Here is a 20,975-nt window from a genome sequence, read left to right on the forward strand (position 1 = left end):
TTGCCTCTCCCTTGTTGCCTTTGAGAAGGTGGTGGTGAGCTGCCTTCTTGAACCGCTACAATCCACGGACATGCTCAGTTTGAAGTCCCTTCAGCCGTGGCATGGTGTAATGGAGTTCCTCTTTGGACGAGGGTGGGTGCTTGGTTAGAAATGAGGTGGACTTGTCTCCATTCGTGCGCGACAAATGGCCGTTAGATCTGTCACTGGGGACCATAATGCCCTGTCAAAACTCATCATAATTTTACAGTCTCCTTTAACAGAATGGTTAAAGAAAAGCACTCTCACTGTTTTGGCTGGTGATGTCAGCTCTGAAAAATAAATGCCATGAAGGTGACTTTGAAAGCAAAATATTTGAAATAGCTGGGGGTCAGGGCATTTATAGCGAGACAGGGTGAGAAAAGAGAGTGGGAGAGAGAAAATTGGATGGTGGTGTGAAATAAACAGAGTGGGAAAGGTAGGAAAGTGGTGGAGAATGGATCAGACAGAAGTATTGAGGGAATGATTTGAACTGAAGCGAGTCCCTGTGAAATTTGTATACAACCACAGTGAAAGTAAAGGCTTTTAATACGGGGATTAGTATTTGGTTATATTCAACAAACTGGGGTGTAACTCCCTGACAGACGGAAGGAGTTGAATAGGAAATGCTGGAACTAAACCTGGGTTTTCAATGGATTTGAGTTTTTACTGTAATAAATAGTTAGGGTTGCATTAAAGAAGTTTAAAAAGAGCCAGTGTTTACGTCAATCATTAATGGAGTTTAGGAATTGCAATGCGCCCAGGCTATTACTTCTAGACACATCAATTCCAATGTACTTTTTTGTGTTTTATTATTGTTTTTTTTTTAATTTATAGAAGTACAGAGTGGTGTAGATTCAGGTTACTCGGGCAACCCAATCAAGTTTATGACAGTCTATTCGGCAACTTGCAAAGACAGATAACTGTGTATGCAACCTCTTTTTAGCTTACTCTTTGCTGGACTCTTTATAGTATAGTAACCTTTTAAATAACTGGTACATGTGGGCCTGGAGTATACCAGTTGATCAAATATTTTGGATAATCAAGAGGTCTACATAATTAATGTAAAAGCACACACTAAATAATTGAAGCATAATGCAAGATGTCACTGTTATATTTTATTTACAGGAGTGAATTATTTAAATAATAATGCAACTTTCCCCTAAACAAAACTTGCCAGCAGGGACCCTGCTCACTTGCACCATCAACTGACTACTCGACATTATGGTACTTCAGGAGAAATTGACTCAATTGAATCAAATTGGTATTTCATGTGGCCGTTCAATTAAACAATACTGTATTTACATTGAGGTAAATACATTAAAAGCTAATAATTGGACAGAATAGCACAGTAAGATTTGAGGGATTTATTATTTATCAAGAGTGCTGGCTCATAAGGCTTAAACAAAGTGTGCTATACTAGCTGCTGTGGTTTACATCCTGGTCTTTAGCTCTTTTAGCCTATGAAACTCTTAAAACGGCACAGCTCTTAAAGCCTTAACACCCATACACCCAGGATAGTAACCCACATTATACCTTCCAAAAAGGCATGGCTTTTATTTGACTGAAATTAAAGTTTTCAATATTAATACTGATGTTAAAAAAAATTGGACTAATGTTGACTACTTACCACAATCTGATTCTACTTTTTATAGGTGGGGTAGGCATTGGTAATGGAATGTAAGCTGGTTTTCCTGTGAGCTCCCGGAGCCTAGAATTTAATATTAAACCTGCATTGCTCTTGCAAATGCAACTTCTGCTAATACGTTCAATAGTTATGTGCATACCTTAGAATGTAAAACATCTGCGTAAAACCAGTATCTATTCTGAGTTACTTCTGAGATACAGAGATACCATGCTGAGTGTCCTTTTAACTTCACCTTCCTTGATTAAACCTCTCTTTATCTTATTCGCCTTACTCACATTATATAGTTCAAATCAGTTGCTGACATCAATATACACCGCTGTGCTCAAGAAAAATGCCATTGTTGAAGCCTTACCACTTTTAATCTTACAGATTCTGATGTTTAATAATGCATTCAAAAAATACAGATTACAGCACAGATCATTGAGAACTTATTCTTTGAAAAATAGCCAAGAAAATGCTTATCTAATTCAGCAAAACCTTTAGGGTATTATAGAAGTTGAAACACCTTAGTTGTGCTGCTGTTGGATTGGAGGACACGTTACACGTTTGGTCTGCTGTAGCTCTTTAACCACTTCTAGAATTTTTCAACTTCCTTCCAGTTTGTAGGCAAGGTCTTCCAACAGGTTGATCTCTCCTGAGCACTGTGGGATGGACCTTGATTTCTGTTCTGTAAAGCACTTGTAAGAATCCAGCCAAACACCTTTAGAGGGCTCAGGAAGCATTAGCTACAGTATACTTCACAATCAGTCTTCAGTTTTGGATTTTGCTTTTTGGGTGCTTGAGCTGCGGGCAGGTGTTCAACCATTGTAGCCCACATCAAACCTGCTATTTCATCCGCCTTCTGTTGCAGGCATGCACCCTGCTTAGGAACCTCGGTGTGGGAGAAATTGGCATTGCCCCGTTGGATAGGAGTCCACAAAGGTTCCTCAAAATGATGGCATGCCATTCGTAATGTTCGGAATATTTGAAATTCATTCAGAGGCACAATGGGGACCAATGGTTCCACTGCAGCGGATGGCTTGCTTCATTATGTGTGATTCTCCCGTCCCAGATTCAGTCCTCCCAGGAGCAGGAGGAAGCTATTCGGCCCTTCAAAACTGCTCCGCCACTCAAGACAATCACCCAACTCAATGCCCTGTTCCTGAATTTGCCCTCATGGCCTTTGACCCCTCTATTCCTATAAAGTATGTTTTGATTTGATGTTTTGGCCTCAGTCGCTACCTGTGGCAGAGAATTCTGCAGTCTCACCACTTTTCTGGGTGAAGATATTTCTCCTCACCTCATTCCTAAACATCCTATAATACATCCTGAGACTGTGACCCCCGCTTCTGTATTCACCAGTCGTCGGGAACATCCTTCTTATGTTCACTCCAGTCCTGTTTAGATGTTATATGTTGCTGGTGGCCTGTGATCTTTGTGGACTTTTAAAATTAAAAACTTTACATTTGCTTCAGTTGAATTACCTGCTCGACCAATGCAACTGCCTTTAGTATTGTTGAAATAAAGGCACACTGTATCAAAGTTTAATGGCTTCCAGTCATCAGGGCAATTTGCAAGAGTACCAATTTAAGCGATAAATGGACATTTGTACCAAACGAAAGAAGAGTGCTGAATGGTTGGCAAATGAATTCTGATTAGCAGAGGCATTTGTAGGCACACATTGATGGTAATTGACAATCAAATACCAGCCTTTGTTTAAATGTTAAACCAGGCAGGTTGACTCAGATTGTTCAGAGCATTGCCCTGAAAAATGAATCAGAGATTGGCTGTCACCTATTTTGTTGAACTGAAACAGGCACAGAGTGTGCACACATTCTCTCTGCCTATAAGGGAAAGGGGCCTGTGTGTTAATATATTTAGCTTCCAGTACATGCAAGCATGCCCAGTTGGCTTTCTTAAATCGGTTAAAACAAAAGCTCAGCGCAGGGAATTTGAAACAAAAGACACATGTTGCTGGAGAAACTCAACAGATCTGGCAGCATCTGCAGACAGAAAGCAGACTTAACACTGTGGGTCCCTTCTTCAAAACTCAATTCTTAAATTGGTTAATGTAATTCTTTGCCACGCAGGAATATCCAGCAAATGTTCTCCAATTGCAGAATAAGCTGAGTTCTGGAGTGTTTCTTTCTGATCCCACAATCACGCACCCCACCCACCAACTCCATCACCCCTAACCCCCCAGGCCCGATCACCCATTTGAGCAGACCATATTTAATTCTGCCCTATTAATGTATTAAATGATTTTCTGTTGGTACCACAGTCAATCATTCTTGGCTTATTTGAAAGGAGAGCAATGATCTATTTGAAAGATACAAGCCCAGATCTGCATTATTCTCAGTCAGCATCCATATATCAATAATACTGCATTTTATTGTGGGGACACTTTGGAAGATAAAAGCATCCATTAATTTGTTCGGAGATAGTAAGAACTGCAGATGCTGGAGTCAGAGATAACACAGTGTGGACCTGGAGGAGCACAACTGGCCAGGCAGCATCAGAGGAAAGTTGATGTGTTGGGTCTGAAGAAGGGTCCTGACCCGAAATGTAAACTTTCCTGCTCCTCTGATGCTGCCTGGCCTGCTATGCTCCTCCATCAGTTTGTTGCTGTGTTTCACCAAATAGCCCCAGATTCAAGTCGGCCAAAATTTGCCTTCTTACCAATGACATCTCATCAAGGGCATTAAAATTCAGATTAAATTTTCTTTTTAATTACATTGCAAAATCCCTTAGGAAATATCAAATAAATGAACAATGAAACAACAGTGAACGGCAACAATATATGTGTTCAACATTAACTGTGGGTTACTTTGGTCAAAGTCTTGAATGAATGGCAGATCTGTTGAGTCATTTCATTTCATCACAAGACTTTTCCAAAGTCTCCTACAATATGTAAGGAAACAAAATTTACTTTTTGATGTCATAGAATCCCTACAGTGGGAAAGCAGGCCATTTGGCCCACCGAGTCTGCATTAAATCTCCGAAGAGAATACCACCCAGATCCACTCTATTCCCTGTAACCCTGCATTTTCTATGGCCAATTCACCTAATCCACGCATCTTTGGACTGATGCAGCAAACACATGCAGAGATAGGCAGAATGTACAAACGCAACACGGTTAGTTGCCCGTAGGTGGAATCAAACCTGGGTCCCTGGCACTGTGAGGTAGCAGTGCTAACCACTGAGCCATTGTGCAGCCCTAATGGGGCTTTACTGAACAACAATAAAATGTGAGTGATGAGGCAGCTAAAATAATTTTTGGCACTTCTAGTACTGATGTTGTAGCATAGTGAATCTTGAGAGCTGCTCAGAAGCCTGTGTGCTGTCGTGTTATCACCTGGGTGGATAGTACTCACTGTACTAGTTGCATTTGGGGTTAAAAACCAACAAATTTATATCAAACAGCCTTGGGCATGTAAAGATAAACTGCAGAACTGAGAGGCAAGATGGAAACTTCAATTTTAACAATATACCAGCACTCTCATCAGAGCCCGAACTGGAGACAGGAGTGGCTTGTTTGGGCCCACCTTTTGCTGCTTGTTAACAAAAGCTTTGTACAAAGCAAGGCCATCAGAAAGTGCAGGAGTAAGCCAGTGTGTGATTAAGTGTGCTCTGAGTAAAATGTGATCACGTGCTGCCTGATGACATCTGTCTGTTGTTGTTCTTCTTGACTTGTGCACAGAGGGGGCAGTTAACTCATTAGGCTTACAGTATAGAGTGATTCCAATAGCATGGGTTCAATTTGTATACCAGCTTTTACCATGAGGCATGGGTGTCACAGCGGTTCAGTGTGCTTAACGCTGCCACCTTATAGCACCAGGGACTTGTTTTGGTTCCAGCTTTGTGAGACTGTGTGGAGTTTGCATGTTCTCCCTTTCCTTCAGGTACTCAGGTTTCCTCCCCCAGTCCTAAGGTGTGCAGGCTAGGTGGATTGGCTGTGCTAAATTGCCTCGTCGTGTCCAGGGATGTGCGGGCTTGGTGGAATAGCCATGGTGAATGTGGGTTTATGGGGATGCAGTAGGATGGCTTTTGGAGGGATGTTGTGGACTTGATGGACTGAATGGCTTCTTTTGGCACTGTAAGGAATCTATGACTCTCCTTCCCAACTTCTCGACCCACCTTTCGTATCTCTCAGATTAAGCCAGAGCCAACCATCTGACTCAAGAAAGCACAGGGCTATAAGATAACTTTATGGTATACACTACCAAAAATTAACAAAGCACAGCTATTTCTAGATGTGAATGTGATTACAATTTTCAGAAACTTATTGGCTTTATACGCTAACACTTTTAATTAAAAGCAAATAGCTGTGAATGCTTAAAAAATCTGAAACAGAAACAGAAATTGCTGGAGGAACTCCGCAGGTCTTGCAGCATCTATGGAGAGAGAAACAGAGTTAACATTTCAAGTCCAACATGACTCTTCTTCCAAAGTGGACTGTTCCCCATGTGCGGTTAAAATTGTATCAGTGATAATGGGAACTGCAGATGCTGGAGAATCCACGATAATGAAATATGAGGCTGGATGAACACAGCAGACCCAGCAGCATCTCAGGAGCACAAAAGCTGATGTTTCGGGCCTAGACCCTTCATCAGAGAGGGGGATGGGGTGAGGGTTCTGGAATAAATAGGGAGAGCGGGGGAGATGGACCAAAGATGGAGAGAAAAGAAGATAGGTGGAGAGGAGAGTATAGGTGGGGAGGTAGGGAGGGGATAGGTCAGTCCAGGGAAGACGGACAGGTCAAGGAGGTGGGATGAGGTTAGTAGGTAGGAGATGGAGGTGCGGCTTAGAGTGGGAGGAAGGGATGAGTGAGAGGAAGAACAGGTTAGGGAGGCAGAGACAGGTTGGACTGGTTTTGGGATGCAGTGGGTGGAGGGGAAGAGCTGGGCTGGTTGTGTGGTGCAGTGGGGGGAGGGGACGAACTGGGCTGGTATTGGGATGCGGTGGGGGAAGGGGAGATTTTGAAGCTTGTGAAGTCCACATTGATACCATTGGGCTGCAGGGTTCCCAAGCGGAATATGAGTTGCTGTTCCTGCAACCTTCGGGTGGCATCATTGTGGCACTGCAGGAGGCCCATGATGGACATGTCATCTAAAGAATGGGAGGGGGAGTGGAAATGGTTTGCGACTGGGAGGTGCAGTTGTTTATTGCGAACCGAGCGGAGGTGTTCTGCAAAGCGTTCCCCAAGCCTCCGCTTGGTTTCCCCAATGTAGAGGAAGCCACACCAGGTACAGTGGATGGAGTATACCACATTGGCAGATGTGCAGGTGAACCTCTGCTTAATGTGGAAAGTCATCTTGGAGCCTGTATCGGCGCCGCCTCTTGCTCCCCAGAGGAGCTTGAACAGTTCATCCACTTCACCAACACCTTCCACCCCAACCTTCAGTTCACCTGGGCCATCTCCAGCACATCCCTCACCTTCCTGGATCTCTCAGTCTCCATCTCAGGCAACCAGCTTGTAACTGATGTCCATTTCAAGCCCACCGACTCCCACAGCCACCTAGAATACACCTCCTCCCACCCACCCTCCGGCAAAAATTCCATCCCCTATTCCCAATTCCTCCGCCTCCGCCGCATCTGCTCCCACAATGAGGCATTCCACTCCCGCACATCCCAGACGTCCAAGTTCTTCAAGGACTGCAACTTTCCCCCACAGTGGTCGAGAACGTCCTTGACCGCGTCTCCTGCATTTCCCGCAACACATCCCTCACACCCCTCTCCCGCCACAACCGCCCAAAGAGGATCCCCCACGTTCTCACACACCACCCCACCAACCTCCGGATACAACGCATCATCCTCCGACACTTCTGCCATCTACAATCTGACCCCACCACCCAAGACATTTTTCCATCCCCACCCCTGTCTGCTTTCCGGAGAGACCACTCTCTCCGTGACTCCCTTGTTCGCTCCACACTGCCCTCCAACCCCACCACACCCGGCACCTTCCCCTGCAACCGCAGGAAATGCCACACTTGCCCCCACACCTCCTCCCTCACCCCTATCCCAGGCCCCAAGATGACATTCCACATTAAGCAGAGGTTCACCTGCACATCTGCCAATGTGGTATACTGCATCCACTGTGCCCGGTGTGGCTTCCTCTACATTGGGGAAACCAAGCGGAGGCTTGGGGAACGCTTTGCAGAACACCTCCGCTTGGTTCGCAATAAACAACTGCACGTCCCAGTTGCAAACCATTTCCACTCCCCCTCCCATTCTTTAGATGACATGTCCACCCTGGGCCTCCTGCAGTGCCACAATGATGCCACCCGAAGGTTGCAGGAACAGCAACTCATATTCCACTTGGGAACCCTGCAGCCCAATGGTGTCAATGTGGACTTCACCAGTTTCAAAATCTCCCCTTCCCCAACTGCATCCCTAAACCAGCCCAGTTCGTCCCCTCCCCCCGCTGCACCACACAACCAGCCCAGCTCTTCTCCTCCACCCACTGCATCCCAAAACCAGTCCAACCTGTCTCTGCCTCCCTAACCTGTTCTTCCTCTCACCCATCCCTTCCTCCCACTCTAAGCCGCACCTCCATCTCCTACCTACTAACCTCATCCCACCTCCTTGACCTGTCCGTCTTCCCTGGACTGACCTATCCCCTCCCTACCTCCCCACTTATACTCTCCTCTCCACCTATCTTCTTTTCTCTCCATCTTTGGTCCGCCTCCCCCTCTCTCCCTATTTATTCCAGAACCCTCACCCTATCCCCCTCTCTGGTGAAGGGTCTAGGCCCGAAACATCAGCTTTTGTGCTCCTGAGATGCTGCTGGGCCTGCTGTGTTCTTCCAGCCTCACATTTCATTATCTTGTTCCCCATGAGCTTTCATTTACTACAGTACAGTCATTTTTCTCCTTTGGAACATAGAACATAGAACAGTATAGCACAGTACAGCTCTTTCAGGCCATGATGTTGTGCCAATCTATTGTCCTACTAAGATCAATCTAGCCTGCATTCCCTACATTTTACTATCCTCCATGTGCCTCTCCAAGAGTCGCTTAAAAATCTCTAAAGTGTCTGACTCCACCACCACTGCCAGCAGCACATTCCACAAGCCCACCACTCTCTGTGTAAAGAACCTCCCTCTGACATCTCTGCTATACCTTCCTCCAATCGCCTTAAAATTATGCCCCCTCTTAATAGTCATTTCTGCCCTGGGAAAAAGACTCTGACTATCCACCCTATCTGTGCGTTTCATCATCTTGTAAACCTCTATCAAGTCACCTCTCATCCTTCTTTGCTCCAATGAAAAAAGCCCTAGCTCCCTCAACCTTTCCTCATAAGGCCTGCCCTCCAGTCCAGACAGCATCCTGGTAAATCTCCTCTACACCCTCTCTAAAGCTTCTACATCTTTCCTGTAATGAGGTGACCAGAACTGAACACAATATTCCAAGTGTTGCTGAAGTTGAATTTTGTACTCATTTATATAGATAGAGAAATCTAAGTCACATGTCTTTCTACTCTACAGTTTGATCTTTTATTTTAAAAAATAAATTTGAAAGGGACGTTAACCTCGGAGACAAGTAAATGGCTAAGAAAGGAGACTGGAAATGAAGGGTGGAAGTGTTGAATCTCACATTACCCAGTGTTATGGTTGGAAGACAGGTTGAATAATGGTGAAAGTGAGGTGAGCAGAAAATAGACAAAGTGGACAGGGTTTCATGGTGAAGAGTTAGGAACAGTGATAGGAGTGAAGGGTTAGTGGAGATTGAAAAATTGGAGATGCAGTTGAAGTAACTAATACAATCACATGAACAAGGAGCTGTTAGGCCATTCAGCCCTTCAAGCTTGCCCTGCCATTCAATGAAATCACGGACAAACTGATTATACCCTCCACTCCACATTCTTGCATTTCCCTGATTCATCTTTCATCCCCTTAGTTCATCAAGGATCTATCTATCTCTGCCTTAAAAATGTTTAAAGCTTCTGTATTCACTGCCTTTTGGGGAAGGGAATCTTAAAGATTCACAACCGTCTGAGAGAAGCGAAAATGGTTCCTCATCTAATTTTTAAGTAGGCAACGAGTTATGGATTCCTCTGCAAGAGTAATATCTTTTCCACATCCACCTAGTAGGGACCACTCAGGATCTCCTATGTTTCAATTAAGACATCTCTGACTCTTCTAAGCTCCAGACCATACAGGCTTAGCCTCTCCAGCCTCTCGTCATAAGACAATCTGTTCTTTCCAGGTGTTAGTCTAGTAAATCTTCTCTGATCTGCTCCCAATACATTAACATCCTTCCCTAAGTATGATGACCACTGTCATGCACAGTACTCCAGATGTGCTGTCACTAAGGCCTTGTACAACTGAAGCATGTAGGAATGGGGGGAAAAATGACAGAATAGAGAAAGGTCTCTTGGAGGGTGACAGTTTTCCAGCAGTCCTCAGATAAACTGTTGCGACTGGTAACTCTTTTCTTCATCATTACCTTCTCATCCTAACTCAGAGGACAGAATTAAGGTTAAAAACTTATGTGGAAGCAGAACAGAATAGAAACTGAAACACGGACAGAAGAAATTATTGAAGAGATTGGTCAAATTTAAATTAAAATATTGAGCTGGGAAAAGGAAAGAACTTTGTATTACCTGTATGTTTCTTTGGAGAAAAACAGCAGAAGAAGAGAAAGGAAGACAGAAATAGATTTGGACAGATAGTCTGAGAAAAAAAACCAGGCAAGAGTAACTATAATTTCTGATTTACAACAGACAAGAAACATGACGAGGAACAGAAAAAGACCCTGAGCTACCTGTTGCCTGCCATTTTCACTCATCATCCTATTCCCTGGCCAATATCTCTGTCTCAGGCTTGCTCCTTTGAAGCTCAGTACAAGCTGAAAGAACAGCACCTCATTTCCCACTTGGAAACTTTGCAAACTCCTGGACTCAGATTTCAGTAACTTTTGGGCTTGAACTCTCCCAAGTCCTTCATTCAGACCCCACACACCCGGTCTTGTTATCACATAGCCTGCTATTACACACGCCCATTGTTAGCCACTTACTGTCCCCATTAATAGCTATTGACCCTCCTAGCTGGATCATTTTCTACTCCTTTGTCTGCCCAACTGTTCTTCTTTCTCTTGGGACTCCACCCCCCACCTATCTTTTAGTCCTTAGCCCCTCCTCACACCCCCTCTTCTGCATACAAACTGATGTTTTTCGAGCTACCATCAGGCCTGAGGGAGGGTCACTGGACGTGCAACATTGACTCTAATTTCTCTCCACTGACCTGCTGAGCTTTTCCAGCAATTTCTGTTTTTGTTTAGGAACATGATTAGTTAATTTTGAAATACCTAAACTCTCTGTTCTTGTGGCGCACAAACATTTAGCCATACATTCTAAACTTTAAATTAACTTACATAGATTTTCTGGTGATCATCAAATACTGTTTTTGTACACGGTAGATTAATAGGGATGGTTGAGAACATAAGCAGCAATATAATTGATTGCCAACATGGTTTCTTCACATGTTGGCTTGATTTGAGATTCAGGCAACAGGAAACCATATCTGCCAGTGTCTCGGAGTTCAAAGGTGAAAGAATACTTAATACCCAGATCATAGGCCCAGTCATCGGAACCACCAGCAGATGGATCTAAGTACAAAAAAGAAAAACATAATAAGCTTGTGACCTTTTACACAATATGACATCAGGAATGACTGATAGAGCTCAGAAAAGTCTTATATTTCCCAATTATGTTTTCACCAAGCTCTGCTGTTCATCACATAGTTAGACAAAGGAGCTCAACCCTTGACACTTCCAAATATAACAATTTAAAGACAAAGAACATTGATTAGGAATGAAGACTGTGGTTGACATTTTTCTCCCTGAAGTTGAATCAATGAGGCCAAACGCGAGCTTTCGTGCCATTAACCTGCTTAATAGCATTATCTCAGTCTGAAGTGCTGATTGGTGTAGCTCATGTACCGAGGGACATAATCACATCCAGTCATTCAGCAAGCTTCAAATCTTGTTTTAGCATTGTTATTAGATGACATTTAACTGAGAAACTGAGAAGGGAATTACTCCTAATTTTCTAGCAGTGCCAAAGACAATAAAAGGTAAATGAGAATGAACAGCCTGAGATAACATGGTGTGAAGTTGGATGAACACAGCAGGCCAAGCAACATTTTAGGAGCATAAAAGCTGACATTTTGGGCCTCGACCCTTCATCAGAGGGTCTGATGAAGGACCTAGGCCTGAAACGTCAGCTTTTGTGCTCCTAAGATGCTGCTTGGCCTGCTGCGTTCATCCAGCTTCACACTTTGTTATCTTGGATTCTCCAGCATCTGCAGTTCCCATTATCTCTGATCACAATTGTTGCTTGTTTCCTGGTTGGAATACATGGATTTGACGATTTTTGTGATAATCAGTCAGTAACTACCATTCACACTCATGGATTGCAATGTTCGTCTAGTGCTGACATTGCGTATAGCTGTCTCTTTAAGTTGTGAAACAGCTTTGTCCTGTTCCTGTGTTTGATGAATACCGATACTTACATATTACAATTGATGCAGGGCCATATTCATATTGAGTTCCATGAAGACTGCTCAAGACCTTGACAGCATTTCTTGCCAGAGCATTCTGCAAAAAAAAATCACAGCACAAAGTACAATCATATACGATATCAATAGTTTTATTTGCTTTTTAATTCTTCATCAAAATTCTAAGGGACGTTGTTTCTTCATTCGTATATCACCCAAACAGACCATTGAGCCCAACTGATGCATATTGATATTTAAGGTTCTCATGAGCTTCCACTTCACTCTCATCGAGTTTTAACAGCCCATTCTTCTGATTTATTCTTTCTTTTATCTTGTTTCCATTTCAATCCAACAATTCTTTGTGGTAGCGCATTCAACATTCTAATCACACACTGGGCCAGAAGTGTTCTCGTAAGAAATAGAAGCAGGGGTAGGCCATCTGGCCTCTTGAGCCTGCTATGCCATTCAATAAGATTGTGGCTGATCTTTTCGTGGACACAGCTCCACTTACCCATTTGGTCACCATTACCTTTAATTCCTTTAGTTCAAAATCTATCTTCACCTTAAAATCATTCAATGAGGTAGACTCCACTGCTTCACTGGGCAGGGAATTCCACAGATTTGTAACTATTTGGGTGAAGAAGTTCTTCCTCAACTCAGTCCTAAATCTGCTCCCTGATAGCTTGAGGCTAAGTCCCTGACTTCAAGCTTCACCCACTAGTGGAAACAACCTCCTTGCTTCTATCTTATCGATTCTGTTCATAATTTTGTACATTTCCATAAGATCTCCCTCATTCTTCTAAATTCTAATGAATGTAGTCCCAGTCTATTCAATCTCTCCTTATCAGCCAACCCTCTCAACTCCAGAATCAACCTAGTGAACCTCCTTTGCACCCTGTCCAGCCCTCCGGTACATCCTTTCTCAAGTAAGGAGGCTGAAACTATACACATTACTCCAGGTTTGGCCTCACCAGCCCTCGTTTTAGCTGGAACATAACCTTGCTATTTTTAAACCACATCCCTCTAGCAATGAAGGACAATAGTCCATTTGCCTTTGTAATTACCTGCTGCACCCACAAACCAACATTTTGTGATCATGCACAATGACACTCAGATCCCTCTTTTTGTTTTATTCACTTTTGGGATGTGGCTGTCTCTGGCTGGGCCAGCAATTATTATCTATTCCTGGTTGCCCTTGAGAGGGTGATGGTGAGCTACCTTCTTGAACTGCTGCAGTGTGCATGCTGTTGGTCGACACACAATACCATTTGAGACAGATTAAACAACACTTTTTTGGTACATGGCCCTGAGCTTTGCTATTTGTGATTGAAGCATCATGTCACTTGGTCATCTTGAACTTCAATATTGTTGAATGAAAGAGACACATAAGCAACCCACAAGCCTTCACTCCTTCCACCACAGGCTCTCGGTAGCTGCAGTGTGTACTATCTACAAGATGCACTGCAGAAATTCACCAAAGATCCTCAGACAGCACCTTCCAAACCCACAACCACTTCCGTCTAGAAGGACCAGAGCATCAGACGTATGGGAACACCGCCACACCCAAGTTCCCCTCCTTGGAGATATATCGCTGTTCCTTCACTGTTGCTGGGTCAAAATCCTGGAATTGCCACCCCAATAGCATTGTGGGTCAACCTGCAGCAGGAGGACTGCCGCGGTTCATGAAGGCAGCTCATCACCACCTTCTCCAGGGCAACTAGGATAGACAAACAATGCTGGCCCAACCAGGAATGCCCACATCGCACAAATGAACTGAAAAAAAAACACACCGTCAAAATTATAAAATGTGAGGCTGGATGAACACAGCAGGCCCAGCAGCATTTCAGGAGCACAAAAGCTGACATTTCGGGCCTAGACCCTTCATCAGAGAGGGGGATGGGGTGAGGGTTCTGGAATAAATAGGGAGAGAGGGCGAGGCGGACCAAAGATGGAGAGAAAAGAAGATAGGTGGAGAGGAGAGTATAGGTGGGGAGGTAGGGAGGGGATAGGTCAGTCCAGGGAAGACGGACAGGTCAAGGAGGTGGGATGAGGTTAGTAGGTAGGAGATGGAGGTGCGGCTTGGGGTGGGTGGAAGGGATGGGTGAGAGGAAGAACAGGTTAGGAGGCAGAGACCGGTTGGACTGGTTTTGGGATGCAGTGGGTGGAGGGGAAGAGCTGGGCTGGTTGTGTGGTGCAGTGGGGGGAGGGGACGAACTGGGCTGGTATTGGGATGCGGTGGGGGAAGGGGAGATTTTGAAGCTGGTGAAGTCCACATTGATACCATTGGGCTGCAGAGTTCCCGAGCGGAATATGAGTTGCTGTTCCTGCAACCTTCGGGTGGCATCATTGTGGCACTGCAGGAGGCCCATGATGGACATGTCATCTAAAGAATGGGAGGGGGAGTGGAAATAGTTTGCGACTGGGAGGTGCAGTTGTTTATTGCGAACTGTACCCGGTGTGGCTTCCTCTACATTGGGGAAACCAAGCGGAGGCTTGGGGACCGCTTTGCAGAACACCTCCGCTCGGTTCGCAATAAACAACTACACCTCCCAGTCGCAAACCATTTCCACTCCTCCTCCCATTCTTTAGATGGCATGTCCATCATGGGCCTCCTGCAGTGCCACAATGATGCCACCCGAAGGTTGCAGGAACAGCAACTCATATTCCGCTCGGGAACTCTGCAGCCCAATGGTATCAATGTGGACTTCACCAGCTTCAAAATCTCCCCTTCCCCCACCGCATCCCAATACCAGCCCAGTTCGTCCCCTCCCCCCACTGCACCACACAACCAGCCCAGCTCTTCCCCTCCACCCACTGCATCCCAAAACCAGTCCAACCGGTCTCTGCCTCCTAACCTGTTCTTCCTCTCACCCATCCCTTCCACCCACCCCAAGCCGCACCTCCATCTCCTACCTACTAACCTCATCCCACCTCCTTGACCTGTCCGTCTTCCCTGGACTGACCTATCCCCTCCCTACCTCCCCACCTATACTCTCCTCTCCACCTATCTTCTTTTCTCTCCATCTTCGGTCCGCCTCCCCCCTCTCTCCCTATTTATTCCAGAACCCTCACCCCATCCCCCTCTCTGATGAAGGGTCTAGGCCTGAAACATCAGCTTTTGTGCTCCTGAGATGCTGCTGGGCCTGCTGTGTTCATCCAGCCTCACATTTTATTATCTTGGATTCTCCAGCATCTGCTGTTCCCATTAACACCGTCAAAATTTATTTGTTTTGCCATTATCAGGACAGAATTGCAAGAATATCAAATTTCAAAAGGAACAACAATTTCTATGATACGTAAAGACACTTCAGACGGATAATATTACTTAGAACATGGTTTCCACTTGCTGAGCATTTGATATAATAATATTTGATATTCTTGCAATTCTGCTCTGATAAATATAGGATAAAAAGTGTTGACAACAGGCCTTTTGTTGCTAAATAGGAGGGAGGTAGAGTATTGGTAGAAGGATTGAGTTCAAGAGCCATGAAGTTATGCTCCAGCTATACAAAACTCTGGTTCGGCCAAATCAGGAGTATTGTGCCCAGTTCTGGTTGCTTCATTACAAGAAAGATGTGGAAGTGTGGGAAAAGGTGCAGACGAGATTTACCAGGATGTTGCCTGGAATGGAGGATAGGTCTTATGAGGAAAGGCTGAGAGAACCAAGGCTTTTCTCTTTAGAATGATGAAGGATGAGAGGTGACTTGATAGAGGTGTACACAATGATCAGAGGTGTGGATAGAGTGGACAGCCAGAGGCTTTTTCCTAGGGTGGACGTAGCTCCTACAAGGCGGAGGTATAGTTTTGAAGAGAGTGGAGGTAGATATAGGGGAGACGTCAGAGATAGGTTCTTTACTCAGAGAGTGGTAGGGGCATGGAATGCATTACTGGAGAGGGTAGTGGAGTTGGCCTCAATAGGGGCATTTAAGTGGCTATTATCAGGCATATGGATGATAATATAAGGTAGGGGTGGGGGTTAGATAGATCTTAGGTTTAGGGTAAAAGTTTGGCACAACATCATGGGCCGAAGGGCCTGTACTGTGCTGTTACTGTTCTATGTTCTATGTTCGAGTAGATGGGAGTTAACTCCAAAGGATGGAGGCCAAAATTCTCCATTCATGGGATGTGAGTGTTGCTGACTTGGTCAGTATTTATAACTCGTCTCTAGTTGTCCTTGAGAAGATGGTGAAGAACTGCACTGTTTTGAGAACATTTGGACCTCAATGCATTTGCTTCCAGTTGTAAAAACAAGTCTTTCTGGCTGGAAAAGGAATGAAAAATTTCCTGTGGACTGCCAGGCGTATGGGACCAGCTCCAGAGTACCTACCTGGTTTTGTTTCTGTTCCAGCTGCTCTGCCAACTTATTTTTAGAGGTTATAATTGTGGAAACTCCACCCCTGTGGGTCCTGTGTGTGTTGATGCATACACCTGGTGTTATATTTCAGTTCGATTTTTGGTTACAGTAAACACACAAACCTAGTCAAATTGCAATAACTGTTCGAAGATAAATCTTGTTTGTTAGCAGCAGAGGGTGCTAGAGGGCCAAATGCTGAAAAGGACAAGAGCAGGAGCTTTGGATGGATTTGGGATGTTAATGCGAGAAACTCAAATGTGATAGATGTGGGAAAATTCCCCTCTTGTTGCCTTGTCACACACTTTGAGATGTTAGTCCATATAAAGCACAAAGCATTGAGGACTTGGTTGTCATTGGTCAGCTATCACATTTCGTTGAAGGGAGGTCTATCATAGCATTAGAGTTAGTAGGAACTGCAGATGCTGGAGAATCGGAGATAACAAGGTGTAGAGCTGGATGAACGCAGCAGGCCAAGCAGCATCAGAAGAACAGGAAGGCTGACGTTTCAGGCCTAGACCCTTCTTCAGAAATTGGCTCCATCCCCACCTCTTTGACCTGTCTGTCTCCTCTCCACCTATCTTCTCCTCCATCCACCATCTATCCACCTCCCCCTCTCTTCCCTATTTATTTCAGAGCCCCCTTCCCCTCCGCCATTTCTGAAGAAGGATCTAACCTTCCTGCTCCTCTGATGCTGCTTGGCCAGCTGTGTTCATCCAGCTCTACACCTTGTTACCTCTATCACAACATTGTTTACTGGCAGTGCTTTGCTTGGAATCTGATCACAGACCAGAGTCTCGGCTTCTAATACTCTCAGCCATTCACAACAGCTCAAAAGTGTCAAGGATGTTTAACCTGGCATTGAGGTGGCATGGTGGCTCAGTGGTTAACACTGCTGCCTCACGCTGTCAGGAACCTGCATCTGATTCCACCCTCGGGCGACAGTCTGTGTGGAGTTTGCACATTCTCCCTGTGTCTGCGTGGATTTCCTCCAGATGCTCCGGTTTCGTCCTACTGTCCAGAGATGTACAGGTTAGGTTTGTTGGCCATGCTTAATTGCCTGGAATGTGCAGACCAGGCGGATTGGCCATGCTAAATGCAGGGTTATGGGAATTGGGCGGGGAACTAGGTCTGGGTGGGTGTCACCAGAGAGTCAGTACAGACTCAATGGGTTGATTGGCCTCTTTCCACAATGAAGGGATTCTACGCTGTGATACATCTCCGGAGCCGATGGGATGTTAACATGGGTTTTCATGCTCGGGCACAGGTTTACAGTGCACCACAAGAAAGCAAAACACTTCACTCAATAAGTAGAGATAGTAGGCACTGCCAATGCTGGCAAATCTGAAATAACATGGTGTGAACCTGGATGAACACAGCAGGCTGAGTAGCATCAGAGGAGCAGGAAAGAAGGGTCTCGACCCAAAACACCAGCTTTCCTGCTCCTCTGATGCTGCTTTGCCTGCTGTGTTCATCCAGCTTCATGTCATGTTATCTCACTCAGTAAGTACCCTGATTGCCTACTGAAGGGCTTAATCAGGTACAAAAATACACTGTTTGGGATAAAATTTGACAAGAGGCAAATAAAAGCAGCATAATGTATGTTTTCCAAGTGTAGAAGATTGAAAAGTAATGTCCATCATCTGAAGACAGAATATTATGGTGAATACTGCACATATTTTGTTTTACAAATTTCACAACACAATGCAAGTGGCTGCCCTCCCCATGGTGCCCTGTACTATTTTGAATCCGGAAACTATTGAAATATCTCCTCATAGCAAGAAGGTGGAGAGTAAGTTCATTCATGAGCAAATGATGTTTGCCACGTACCAGCTCCTTGTAGTTGGATGCCAATGAATAGGTGTAGGAGTAGGGGAAAAGGCACATCTGAGAGTATGAGTGGATCGTGATATAAGCTTTGATGCCACGGTATTGACGGATGAAGTTAGCAACAGCCTTGACTTCCATCTCAGATTCTGCATGTGACCCACAGTAAGTCTCATCACAAGGGTTCCTTGAGGCACCAATAGCTGTGTATATAAAAGAGAAATGTGTGTGTATTTATATAAATATAAAACAGCTTTCATAACCTCATGTTGTCCAAGTTGCTTACAACTATTAAAGAATTGTCAACAATGTTATAACATATTGTAGCAGCTAGTTTTAGTTTCATTGAAGGAAAACTCTGCTCATTCAATCCCAGATGTTGGAAAAGCAATCTGATAACAGTGCTAAATTCAAGACACATGGTGCTGAGGTAGAGACAGATTGCCACTGTAATATCCAGGTTCAGCGGGCAGTTAGGAAGGCAAATGCAATGTTGGCATTAAATTCAAGAGAGCTAGATTACAAGAGTAGCGACATGCTGCTGAGGTTATATAAGGCTCTGGGTAGACTGCATTCGGAATATTGTGAGCTGTTTGGGCCCCACGTCTAAGGAAAGATGTGTTGCTGATGGAGGGGGCCTATTGGAGGTTTGCAAGAATGATCCTGGGGATGAAGGGCTAGCCGTAAGAGAAGCAGTTGAGGACTCTGGTTCTGTACTTTATGGAGGTTGGATGGATAGGTGGGGGGGATATGATTGAAACTTAGAGAATACCGAGAGGCCTGATAAAGTGGACATGGAGAAGATGTTTCTGCTATTAGGAGAGACCAGGACCCAAGGATACAGCTTCAGAGTTCAGGGAAGACCTTTTAGAATTGAGGTGAGAAGGAAGCAAGAGCGTAGTTATTCGGTGGAATTCATCAATGGAGAGGGCTATGAAGGTCAAATTATTGGGTACCTTTAAGATAGAGATAGATACGTTTTTGAGTAGCAAGGGATTATGGGGTGAAGGCAATGGAATAGGTTCAAGAAACATATGAGCCATGATTGAATGGTAGAGCACACTTGACAGTCTGAATGGTCTAATTTTTCTCCAATATCATATCGTCTTACATTATGCGTAAAAATCAAAGTTGTGCTTCTAAATAATGTCACTGGGAGAGAAAGCTCTGTTTTTTCAGTCACTTCTCAAAATGTTATTTGTGACATTAGCCAGAGTTGTTTGGAATGATGACAGGACTTGATGACAAACTGGTTGGAGGGTTTCAAAACTGAAGTTCCAGGAAAGGTAGTTATGGATTTATGAGGATACAAATCACTCAAAGTCTTTGAAGAGAACAGGGAGTTGGGAGATGGGCTGAACGTTTGCAAGAATGGCGAAATCACGGGTTGGTATTTCGAGGAGAGAGGAAATTGTACATTTTTGTCATCACCTGGATCAATAACTCAATTGTGGGGAGGTGGTGTGATGGAAGAGGAAATGGAAAAGATCAAAAAATTCCTCCCATGCTGTTTAGTCAACTCAACCCCCTTGGAAATAAAACAAATAACAGTGGATGCTGGAGAAACCCAACAGGCCTGGCAGCAGCTGTGAAGACAAAGCAGAACAGAGTTCCACAAGCAGTTTCTGACTTTGTTTCAGTCCTCTCTAAATCCCTTTCTGTGCCATTTACAAATTCTATTTGTTGCCTGTTCAACTTCCTTGTACCCATTGGTCCCTCAGTTTCCTATACTTCCTTCTTCTTATTTTCTTCTCCTCCACCGTTCCCTCAACATTCCCTATCTTCGTCTCTTCCTTGCTCCATCTCTCTCACCCACTTGCACATTAACTCCCTCTCTCTATGACTCCTCACCTCTCATCCTTCTCTGTTCCTCACCCTCCTCCGTACGCCCTCCATCTCTATTCTGCTTCTCTCCTTTTCCTTCCATCCTCCTCTCCTTCTCCCTCCTTTCCCCTCCTTCTTACACTCTCATCTACTCTCCCCTTCTCCCGTCACCCCCCTTCTCTATTTGATCTCCTTTTCCGTCTCATTTACTAACATCTACCCCATTATGTTCCTTCACTATCTTTTACTTTAGTCTTCCCAGCATTGCTGCTCCCTTTGCCGATTCTAGTTTCCCCTTCCCCCTTGAAACATAACACAAGTCCATTCCTGTTCCTAATTTTTACTTTCTTATTAGTTTAAATTTTCTGGGCAGTCCTTAGACAGGAGTTTTATTAACAAGGAACGAGAATAAGCCATTGATCCCTCAAGCCTATTCTAATCAATGAGATCATTGCTGATCTGATTTTAACCCCAACTCTACATTCTTGCATATCCCTGATTTATCTTTCATCCCCTTGGCAATCAATAATTCACCTAACTAAGTCTTGAAGTTATTTAAAGTTTCTGCAACTTCCGTGCTTTCAGGAAGGGAATTTCAAAAAACTTACAAACGCCTGGGAGAAAAAACATTTTTCTCATCTCTGGTTCAAATGAGCAACCCCTTTGTTTTTACACTATGACCCCTAGTTCTACATTCTCCCACAAGAGGAAACATATTTTCCACATCCACCCGTTCGAGGATTTTAAATGCTTCAATTAAGACAACTCTGACTTTTCTAAACTCCTGAGGATACAGGTTTAACATATTCAGCCTTTACTCAAAAGGCAATCTG

General features: G+C 44.4%; 1 protein-coding gene across 2 annotated transcripts in view; it reads right to left on the reverse strand.

The window, feature by feature from the left end:
• LOC125457652 (carboxypeptidase B-like) overlaps positions 1–20,975 on the reverse strand; it is a 66,450-nt gene that overhangs the window by 34,282 nt on the left and 11,193 nt on the right. Inside the window, exons 9-11 of one of the 2 annotated variants that reach the window (XM_048542184.1) lie at positions 18,322–18,521; positions 12,156–12,240; positions 11,017–11,250 (exon numbers count right to left, since the gene is read on the reverse strand). In XM_048542184.1, coding sequence (XP_048398141.1) covers positions 11,063–11,250; positions 12,156–12,240; positions 18,322–18,521 — 473 coding nt within the window. In that variant the 3' untranslated portion in view covers positions 11,017–11,062. Of the gene's footprint in view, positions 1–8,454; positions 11,251–12,155; positions 12,241–18,321; positions 18,522–20,975 lie in introns of those variants that run through there. The other variant, XM_048542183.2, reaches the window with a different exon arrangement.

The sequence above is a fragment of the Stegostoma tigrinum genome, chromosome 14 (assembly GCF_030684315.1).
Source record: "Stegostoma tigrinum isolate sSteTig4 chromosome 14, sSteTig4.hap1, whole genome shotgun sequence".
Lineage (NCBI taxonomy): Eukaryota > Metazoa > Chordata > Chondrichthyes > Orectolobiformes > Stegostomatidae > Stegostoma > Stegostoma tigrinum.